Below are 10,598 nucleotides of genomic sequence, written 5' to 3'. Positions count from 1 at the left end.
TAATATAATACTGTTTATTGCCATACTTTCGTGGCCATAATAAAGAATTTCTATACACCTCCTCGTCGATGTATCGACGAAACAACAGTTTTTTTGTTTTTTTTTTTTTTTTTTTTTTTTTTTTTTTTTTTATATCAAGTTGCAGATTAGGGCTTGACTAAAGCGGGGGGTTGTTGGCTAAGTGTAGGGGATGGTGATTAGGCGTAGTCACATTTAACAGCCAGTGATACCCTGCCACATTGTATCCTACACGCATTGCCCGACATTCCTTCTTGACATTTTGCTCAACGGGCAGAGTACAGCCGCGGAGGTTGGGCAGCAGTGTGACTGATTTAGCCAAAACATTCGCCCTCAGTAACTCCGTAAAATAATCTGCTTGAACATCACTACTCTGAGACACTTATACTCCCAGCGTCGAACCATATCCCACAACCAAAGCCATGGCCCTCCAGTCAGTAGAATTGGAAGAATCAATACTGGACTAGCAACCACAAAATGCGGCATTCAACTGCTATGGATTTCCTTCTTGCCACCCTCCTTCTAAAGAGTGGTACGACTTTACTTGTTTCGGATACGAACACAATCTTGGGTGCATGGGCAAGCTTTGGGCCGCCATGCTAGTCTTCATGCGTGCAACGTGGTCACCCATGTGATGATCACCAAGGGTCTGTTCCCAAGTTGGATTGAGCTCGGACCTAGGATGTCTTTTTTCGCGCACTCCAGTATTTCTGCAGCTCATCTGGGAGATTTGGGCGTAGACGAATTGTTGTTGTCACTTTGCAATCATTGTGTAATCTTCAGAATTGCGATATCAGGGAACATGACAAGTTGCCGATGAGACATAAGTGGCTGGAGTGAACAGCTCCGTAGAATCATGCATCAGGAGTAAATTCGGCTTCGCTAATCGGGAAGGGTCTCCCAAAATAGTCCTTCCCAATGTCGATGGCGCTGGGAGCTCCTCGGGTTTTCTGTCCAAGGATCCGTGGTCCATCAAGTCGCCACAAATCTAGCCAGGGGTCTTCAACGGGGTACTGCAAGATGAAGAGACATTTATAGACAAGCATATATGGATATTACTATTCAGCAAGTACTATTGGGCTGTAATTCTGAAGAGGTGGATGTTTATAGCGCGGCTATCTCGTTTATGCACGTAAATCCCCACACACGCGGCTGGAACTAGATACATCGGGTTAGATCACTCCACATTCTCTATCAGAAAAGGCAGCCAAGAGACGCATGGACTTCTATACAAAGTACCACGGAGAATAGGGTTGAGGCTGCTTAAATTGCATCCAGTCTGTTCCATGGGACGCTCGAACTCAATGAGAAACTAGGATGTTATACGTGTATTCCCGTGCGCAAGCCATACAGGGCGATCACTGCATTATCAGGGGGTGTTGAACATTTTGGTGGGTCGTGTGGATTATGATAGAAATAGCTCAGTCAGTTTGGGCCCAGAATGCTCAGCGCACATATTCTCGCGTCTTCATGCCCTATCTGGCTGAGGATGCGGTGGTAGCCGTGCTCGTACTTTGAACCCTATGGCAGGATGGCCCATAGCTGAGGCGAGATTACTTCAACAGGCAGCTGTATAGATACATCCCTGTTCTTTCCTTTATAACAATACCGCGTTTGCCGCAGAAAATCAGAGACTATGTTTTCCATAGAGTTATGGACAGGTATACGGTATCCAAGGGTCGATAAAAGGCAACGCTTTGCTGTTTCATATAGAAACAATCTGGTCGTTGCTTCTTGGATTGTTTTATACAAGGACTACTCGAAAACATGAATACCAAGCAATATGGATGCCCTTGCCCTGCATGTCAAAGTAGACAAGGTCTGTAGTCTCTCTCGTTGCACACCGTTATACCTATCTGCAAGAACACAAATGTTGACCAACGCATATCTCATAGCTTCATCGACTACATCGGACGACATTTGCCAAATACTAGAAGGTATAGAATCTCCTCACGAGAAACTATTTCTCTTCCACTTTGTGCAGTCAACGTCGCATATTTTGACGCTTCCGTCGGACCAGGATGACGACCCGGTTATGTCGGTTGTAGTTGCCATGGCCGTTGATTATCCAATAATTCTCAAGGCTGCACTTTGTTTGGGAGCCTCACATATGATAAATCACATGTCATCCAATGATACCGAGGCCAGTATGTTTACTGGTGAGAAGCAGAAATTGCTACAGGAGACGGAAGAGCTCCAATCTTTGCGAGTAACCGCCCTGCAGGATCTCGATAGTGGGACACAGGAAAGACGAGCAGAGTATGAAGCCTTGCTTATGAGTTACCTCTTGTTATACCTCTACGAACTTTCAGAAGGGACAGGCGACAAATGCTGCCAAGTACGGCTTGACAGGGCTAGGGATATTGTTTTCAGCGCGTGGGAGGAACAAAGCCAGAGTGATGAAGAGCATGACGAGGGAGATGAAGGCCCAGATCGTGAAGAGCTGGAGGAACTAGGGTTTGACAGCTTCCTTATGCAATTCTTTCTCTACCACGACATCCTCGCCAGTGTAACGGTTCAAAGGCCCAAAAGCAGCTTGATCAGTTGCAGGCAAGAATACGCTTTATCTTCACCCAATACCGACCAGAAGGAACATATGTTTGGTGTGTATAATGGTCTAATCAATATAGTTTCGCGCATCGTCTCTCTCCGCTCAGATGCCAATACAGCACCGCTTCAAGCAACAGTAATCGCTGAAGCCGTTGGCATCTGGCAAAATATTGACGATTGGAAGCTTCCTGGCGAAGGACTACCAGACGACTACTGCAATATGTGCGAGGCCTGGATCGCCGCTTCTTTCATTTGGTTATTTTCCATTGTGTACCCCAACAAAATTGCCAATGAAAAGGTGCAGACAATGGTTGACAGGGGTCTGCAGTGTCTTTCTGCTGTTAAATTACCAGATCTACTATCGTTTGCCTTGTTTCCGGTCTTTATTATCGGGATGGCTTGCATACAGCAACAGAGCAGAGAAGTCATCGACGAGCAACTAGATCGTGTCGACGGATTCCGTCAATTTCGGAATGCTCAAGTATGCAGAAATGTTATGAGGTCTGCTTGGGAGGCATACGATACAGGAGTTGAGCATAACTGGGATTGGATTCGACTCATGGAAGTGCAAGGAACGAATGTACCAGTTACTTGAACATTTCAAATCAGCAGAGTTAAATTGACTATCTCGTCGCTAACATTTGACCACGTTTTCCTCGTCCTGGGTCGTAGTAATCCCCAGACTTCCACGTCAAGCAATAGCACCTAGAAAAGTAAAGTCACAAGTCACTGTGGAAGACTACTCTGTACAGGCATAAGAGCGAGGAATACTGTAGTGAACAGATGAAATACGTCAAGGGTATCATGGCCATTGCGAGATATATACGGAAATTTAGAATTAAACATGCCAATCCGTAAACTCCATACCACCATGCTAAGAAAAGAAAAAAAAAAAAACCTCACAGAGCACCAGCAAACTTCCGACCAGCCCACGAAGAACCATACTCTTGATACTCTTGGCGAGTTATTCCCACTTTCTTTAGTTCGTCTCTGTTCGTGGCAAGTCGGGATGCGCCCAGCCAAGTGGAGCGAATAGGACTATGGGAGATTCACTGTTAGTGTGCAAGGTATAGGGGGGAACATGGGCTACATACTGTTCAGGGCAACGGACTCGGACGGTGCATTCAGATGTGGCAATCTCGCGTAGCTCCGTTTGTCTGAGAAATATTAGCACAAGTATAAATTATAAGTTAGAGAAGATGCATACAATCTCTTCATAAACCCAGGAATCAAGGCATTCCCTCCAACAACAAGAACGTTGGCCAGAAACACCGGATGTAACCCTGGCGGCAGCACAGACAAACTCTGAAGTATAATATCCGATATACCGGCTTGTTTCATGCCGATATCATGTGGCGTAAACAGAATCTCAGGAACGGTAAAGCGTTCATTACCCAGAACTAACACATCCTCGGACAACGCTTCGGCGCCAGTCTCCCCAGAAAGAACACTTTTCCTCTTCTTAACACCCAAAAGCGGATCGTGCGGTCGCATGAAGCCCCTTTTTCCGGCGTTGGGGTCCGGAAGTACATAGTCGACCACAACCCCTTCACCAGGATCAGATTGGTCACGCTTCCGGTTCCCTTTCCACGTCCGTTCCATGTCTTTGGAGATGTCGTCGCTTACGAAGCAGACAGCCTCCTTGACTTCGTTCATAATATACGTTTCATCGACCATGTTGTACTGTCGCATCGATACCATCTCCTTGAGGAAATTCGTCAAGTGTTTTCCTCCCAAATCGAGTCGGCGGATCGCGCGCTGTAAAGGCTGTCCCTTATAGACCGGGGTGACGGTGGTATGAGAGTATCCGGAATCGACAACAAGTAGGCATTCAGCCGGAGAAACAACAGCATCGAGATTTTGCGAAATCGGATCTCCGAACAGCGATTGCACTTCGTTCCAAGCGTTCAGCGACGGACCTAACGGGAGCAAATCAGTCAGAAACGATATAGAGAAATGCTCTATTCTTAATTTTAATTCATACCCACGCATCGCAAATAGCCTCCAAACCCCCACTCCTCCATAACCATCTCATCCGCATTCTTCTGCAACACAGGCAGAGCATTCGGCGCCTCCGTAAGCACCAATGTCGTCTCCTCCGGACTCGCAATCCTGAACTCCTTACTCCGCACCGTCTTCTCGTCAAGAAAAGAATGTTCCCATATTTCCTTCTGCGCTTCCCAGTTTACAATATATCCCTTCTCCACCGGCCGCCGGAACATCATCTCATTCAGGTCCGTGGGCTGCGCGTTGAGCTGCGAGCCGATGTAGATGCGGTTTCCACGCGTTTTTGCGATTGTATTCGGTATTGTGTTACATGTTGATAGTGGATCGTCTGAGAGAGGGGATTCAGGCGCGTAGCCTGCTTTCATAGTGTATGCGCCATTATCGATGATGAAGGTCTTCTCCGGGAGGGACCGCGCTTCGGTGATTGAGGATTTGGCTGGGGGGCGGGGTTTTGTGGTCCCCATTATGGATTAATTCTGGCTGCGGTATTAATAATTTATTTGGGAATCATCATAGAAAATAAAATTGAGGAAAAAGTTGCGCTGGGCTGCGATTGACCTGACAGCTTCTAACGACGGAGATCGGAGGCGAAGCTAAACGTTTCCCCGATCATGGTCTGATTAGGAAATTAGGGCTCTTTATTAGGGCACTGCATTCAAAATCTTGCAAATAAATTTTGTATGTTGTCCTATCTCTCTAGTAATTTATCTATGTACTAAGTACCAGTTAGGGCAATAAAGGAAGATAAATATTATTGTGTTAATTCTACGTCTCCTACGTTCTCCTGCAAGTGATCCATGTACCGTCACAGCACGTATTCATTACAGAATATCACACACCTATATTATTATTATAAAACATACAACACGACGTGATAGAGGACTGGTGAGTGTAATAGATTCATATTTCCTAGAAGATGGCAGTTCGCTGTGACTCAGGGTCCCTGCAGGTGACCCCGCCAAGCCCTAATCAGCAGCCCCGCAGTCCCTGCGAAATTTCTCTCCCGCCGCATCAACCACCTAAAGCTATTCCTCTCTCCAACGCCTGACAATACCCCCCCCCCCCCCCCCCCCCTCCACGCGCACAACCAGCCAGAATGTCCCAAAAACTCTCCCTCGTCCTAACAACAACCCTCACCCTCCTCGACCAATTCCAAACCGCCATCTACTCCCCGCCCCAAAAACCCGCTCCCAACGAAACGGATGATGCGAAGAGGAAAGATGACGCGCTCTCCCTCCTAACAGCCTCGTCACACACGTTGCACTCGCAAGTCACGAAACTCTCGCTTCTTACTATTACGGCACCGTTTACGCATTCTGCTGTTTGTACGGTGCTGAGCGCGTTGAATGAATCCGTGCTCCCGTCACTCGTTACGGCTGCGTTACTTGTCAATCCAGATGACTTTACGAAAGCATTCCATGCTGAGATTCAAATCCTGGCGAAGGCGGCATTGAAGGAGTTAGGTGCGCTTATTGGGAAAGTCAAGGATGTCGCGGATAAGAAGAATAAAGCACAAAGTGAGAGCAAGAAAGAAGATGATCTTTCGCAGGAGGAGAAGGATGTTGTGACCGTTGCGACAGGTCGGGTCTGGGATGCGTGTGATGCCCTTGTTGATGTTGCGACGAAGGGGGTTGTGGGGTTTGTGATTCGGCGTGTTGAGCAGTGGAGAGATCTTGTGAAGGATGCGGTTGAAGAAATTGAGGAATGGGATCCGGATGAGGATGATGATTTCTTCGATGATTTGTTGAGTGAGGATAAGAAGGATGCTGGTGGTGAAGATGACGATGAAGATGACGATGACGATGACGATACGGCTATCACGCACGCCCGCAAGAAGTCGACCCTTCGCATCCTTAAACCTGTCGCGCAAATCTTCCCCGCCATTTTAACGAATCGATTGAAGAATGCCGGTAATGCTTCTGTCGCATCTAGTGCTGGTGTCCGCAAACTCGAGTCCCTTATGGTGAATTTACAATCCATCCCTGATGATATCGACGAGGTAGCAGGTGCACTGTACGAAGAAAACTGGGAAAGGCATACTCAGTTCCTAGGCAAGGTCAAGAATAATGCTGCGAAGGCTGTTGGTCTCGTGAAGTTACCTTGGGGTGCCGCGGAGGACACAGAGGATAAGTTTACGACTTGGTCGAAGACTTGGTTGAAGGTTATGGATGAGGTTAGCAAGTCAATTGACGAGGCGACAATTTAGTGCGATCATGAAGCTTAGGCATGGATACAAAGCATAGCCTGGGGCTGGTTTTCAATTCTCTCGGGTTATAAAATTGCTATGTTTTTGTCTATATCCAATTAATAGTACATATATTGTCCCGAAAATATGCAAAAAAGAAACAACAGAAGCGCTTCGGAATATTTACACACAAATAAGACAACATGCAAAACAATAATGTAACCACACCCAAATGGGGCCTGTGGCGGCCATGTACAACTACTTAGCCGTGCAATCACCTCGAAGAGGACTTTCTCATTCCTCAAAATTCCCCTCATCGTCCGACTCCAACTCACGAAGCTCTTCAGTTGAAATCCGATCCTTCAACCACTCCAAAACCGCATCCGTGCCTTTTGCAACAGTCTGCCATCTAGGGACCCGGAACGTATTACCAGCGATTTCAAACCGCCTCAAAGCAGATCCGCCTCCCCAGTTCTTGCTAGATCCCTCTGCTCTCAGCAAGCCGACCTTCGGTGGAAGAGCGTTGATGTTGTTGTTGCCGACATCTAGGACCTGTAGACCTTGGACGGCCTCGAATTCCAGACTGTTGAACTGGTTATCAGCGGCGATGAAGGTCTTTAGATTGGGGTATGTCTGGCGAGCCGCGGGTAGGTTGCCGGTAAGGCGGTTGATTGAGACGTCCAGGAAAGTGAGAAGCGGGGCCGAAAGGTTGGCCAGAACAGGTTCCATGGTTGTGAGGCCAGTCGAATTAATGGTCAGGTTCTGGAGGTTCGGGAGAGAAATGGAGGCTGAGAAGAGAGCAGAGCTGTTCAGCGTGTTGTGTGACAGGTCCAGGTCGATCAGACTGTGCGCCAGCATACTAATTGCTGGCACGGGGAAATGCGAAATCTCATTATGCTGCAGATAGAGACATCGAATATCTTGAGAATTGGCAATTCCTTCGATCTGCTCTGTCTTCAACTCCCGCGTTTCCGTGTAGGATCTGTCGAGAACTCCTCCCGGTCTAATATGCCAGGAAGTTGTAGACGTAGTAGCACTTGCTGTTGTCGATTGAGCTGGAACTTCAGGTGGATTCACAGCTGAGGTCTCAGCTGGGGTTTCAGCTCGAGTTTCTGGAGCAAGAGTAAACTGAGTAGCGACAGAGCCTTCATCGTCGTCTGTATCTGCTTGGAATTCTGGTTCGCATCGGTTCCGCAGGGCCTGTTTGATCTCATCTGTGGACATACCCAGGAACTTCCTTTCGCGGAGCGGATTGTTGGCAATACGGAAGGTCACCAAATTATCCATTAGTCCGATCTTTTCATCCAATCGCGGGATATCATTTCCCGTGAAGTCAACGTTACGGACACTCTTGAGTTCGATGAAGCCTTGTGGAATCTCACTCAGAGAATTATCCTCCATAAGCAATGACAACAGTGCCTGCCAGGTAGAGACATTCGGCAAGCTCTTGATGCGATTTACACTCAATGACAGAGTCTGTACATTAGGAAGCTCAAGCTTGTCGTTGTCCGACAGCTTCTCCAACGCATTGTTAATTACGTCCAGGTTCTGCAACGCACTAAACTGCTGCACGGATGCAGGAATCAGGGCCCCTGCCAGCTTGTTCTTCGGTGCACGGATATCCTTCAGAGGAAGTCGACTCAGAGCCTCGAAGGGCAATGTGACCAGTGCATTGTGGCCGACGTCCAGCAATCTCAGGGCGCTTAGTTCCCTAAACTCTTCAGGAAGTTCTGTGAGTGAGTTTTCATGCAAGTCTAAGGCTTCCAGACCCCGAAGTTCACCAATGGCAGAAGGGAAAGTGCCCTGCAACTGATTCTTAGCCAACTTCAGATCGCGCAGCCACTTCATTTCCCAGACCACATGTAAATCATCTGTGGTTAATTGGTTGTTGGACAGGTTCAAACTATGGAGGTGTTGCAACCTCCTGAAACCCATGGGAAGAGATCGGAGCAGATTGCCATGGAAGTCGAGTATCTCCAGTCCACCAAATTGGTTGCCCTTTTCATTAGAATCGTAATCAACGCCTTCGGGATCAACGTCGGGGAATGCAGCATCCGGAATCTCCGTCAATTCATTGTCCGCAGCAATGAATTTGACCAAGTCCACACATTCATACCAATCGGTGGACGAGTCTGGGTTAAACTCATACATGGTCATGACTTCCTGCGGGATCTCTGCCAGGGACATGGCCGCAATATTTAGATTACCAGAAGTCCGAGCAGACTCCACGCGCTTCCGAAGAAGCCCATGATTGGAGTCTTTGGGCTGCTGATTAAAAGGATCGGTAACATCGAATGGGTCAGCAGGGACTGCTGTTGTCTGCGTGGTGTTCTGTACCACTGCTTTCCGAGCGGCCTTGGCTTTTGCAATGCTTTCCCTCAAGGCGTTGGATGATTTCGAACCTTTTCTTGTTTCAAGTTCCGAGTGCTGCTCCGCTGATAGGTCCGGAGCCGTAGATGTAGCGGACGATTTCCTTGAGTCCGCGGAAGATGGTGAGCGTTTGAGCGAAGAGTTCGATGGAACTTTTCGTGTTTTTTTTACTTGGAGCGTCTGCGACGGGGGCGCCATATTTGACTCTGTGGGCTTAATTGAGAGCGGTCTGTTCAGAGACTGGCGTGGCTTGGGCGCGATAGCCGTCCCCGTGCTCTTTATTCCACCATATAGACTTGTTCTCGTAGAAGGTCGCCTCAATTTTGAGGGACTTTCGGGAGCTGCCGCTACGGAGTCCTGCTCAATTGATGCGATGTTTGTGGGTAGTGTCGGGGTTGCTGATATCCGAGATCTGGATGGAAGGCGCATTGTGGACGGTTGCTGGGAGGACAATAGATCGCTGCCAATCGGCTGGCGAGCAAACGATGACCTCGAGGGGGATCGCGAATAATTTGTCATGGAGGAGGTCGGACGAGATGGAGAGCGAATCGGGCTTGTGGCGTTGAAGAAACTGGACTGTCGCGATGGACCTGGCGACGGCGGGATCTTGGACAGCGTCTCGATCGTCCTGTCCGACAGCGACGGCTTTTCCAGCATGGTACGCCCGCGAACATCTACATCATCCAACTCCGATCCATTGGTATACACAGTTGAAGCATCATCGTCCAGTTCCTCCACTTCTTGTCTTGATATGTCGCTCACCCCCGTCTGAGGTATTCCGGATCGCCGGTACGTGCCTTTCAAAGACGACGATGGTCTAGGAAGGGCCGGCTTCTTGAATGCACTATCCTCGGACGGTCTGCGCAGCTTAGTAGCGTCAAGACCTGGGTCTGCTTGCAACTTTTCCCGCGAAGGCGAAGGTTTGAGCGATTTCGACGCGGTGGACGAAGGCAAAGGCAAACGGGAAGCTCTGGGGATTGGGCGCGGAATCCCACTAGGTTTCGTTGGAGTTCTCGGTTGATTATCCATCTTTGCGCATTACTAGGAGTTGCGAGTCAACGCGGACGAACAGGAGGGGTGCGGAATGGTTGGTGTTGCTTTGCGAATAGCGGGCACGAGATCAGGGGGAAGAGACGGAGACTTCCATTTCTAGGGGACGGATTGAAGGTCTCAATAAAGAATAGAATAAGCAAGTACGTGGCGCAAGACCCCGCCAGAACGTATGACCGTATCAGAGAAAGCTGGTCCAAGCTGCGACACGGAGAGAATTCATGTGCTTGTCTTCTTTTACTGGTGTTGTTTGTCCCAATTGTTTACGTCGATGCCTAAGGCCATACAGGGATGCCGATGCGGTGATTCGCTCCATACTATGAAATACTCCGTAGATTGCTAAGATCTCACCAATTCAAAAATGATTGAATAGTGGAATGGTGGATATAATGAATATAATGGGATATATTCCTGTTAA

At 48.2% G+C, this 10,598-nt stretch overlaps 4 protein-coding genes across 4 annotated transcripts; 2 read left to right on the top strand and 2 right to left on the bottom strand.

The window, feature by feature from the left end:
• Positions 1–2,614: 2,614 nt before the first annotated feature.
• EURHEDRAFT_428051 (uncharacterized protein) lies at positions 2,615–3,022 on the top strand (the record flags this gene model as incomplete). The annotated part of the gene is made up of 1 exon (XM_040783392.1): positions 2,615–3,022. A coding segment is annotated over one exon (408 nt), but the record flags the coding sequence as incomplete, so codon positions are not given.
• Positions 3,023–3,358: 336 nt separating this feature from the next.
• arp6 (actin family protein) lies at positions 3,359–5,134 on the bottom strand. The gene is made up of 4 exons (XM_040782681.1): positions 4,553–5,134; positions 3,776–4,487; positions 3,663–3,725; positions 3,359–3,606 (listed from the first exon to the last, which is right to left on the bottom strand). The coding sequence occupies exons 1-4, from the start codon at positions 5,037–5,039 to the stop codon at positions 3,468–3,470; spliced, it is 1,401 nt and encodes a 466-aa protein (XP_040636316.1). The 5' UTR covers positions 5,040–5,134; the 3' UTR covers positions 3,359–3,467.
• A 537-nt stretch (positions 5,135–5,671) lies between these two features.
• Positions 5,672–6,781, top strand: EURHEDRAFT_380097 (uncharacterized protein; the record flags this gene model as incomplete). Its single annotated transcript, XM_040779246.1, has 1 exon — positions 5,672–6,781. The coding sequence occupies one exon, from the start codon at positions 5,672–5,674 to the stop codon at positions 6,779–6,781; it is 1,110 nt and encodes a 369-aa protein (XP_040636315.1).
• On the bottom strand, positions 6,693–10,532 carry EURHEDRAFT_415407 (uncharacterized protein). Its single transcript, XM_040782680.1, has one exon. It carries the CDS (start codon positions 10,157–10,159, stop codon positions 7,055–7,057), a length of 3,105 nt encoding a protein of 1,034 aa, XP_040636314.1. The 5' UTR covers positions 10,160–10,532; the 3' UTR covers positions 6,693–7,054.
• Positions 10,533–10,598: the final 66 nt, after the last annotated feature.

This window comes from Aspergillus ruber, assembly GCF_000600275.1.
Source record: "Aspergillus ruber CBS 135680 unplaced genomic scaffold scaffold00026, whole genome shotgun sequence".
NCBI classification, from domain to species: domain Eukaryota; kingdom Fungi; phylum Ascomycota; class Eurotiomycetes; order Eurotiales; family Aspergillaceae; genus Aspergillus; species Aspergillus ruber.
The sequence above is the reverse complement of the archived record's forward strand: the minus strand, read 5'-3'. Positions and strand labels throughout refer to the sequence as shown.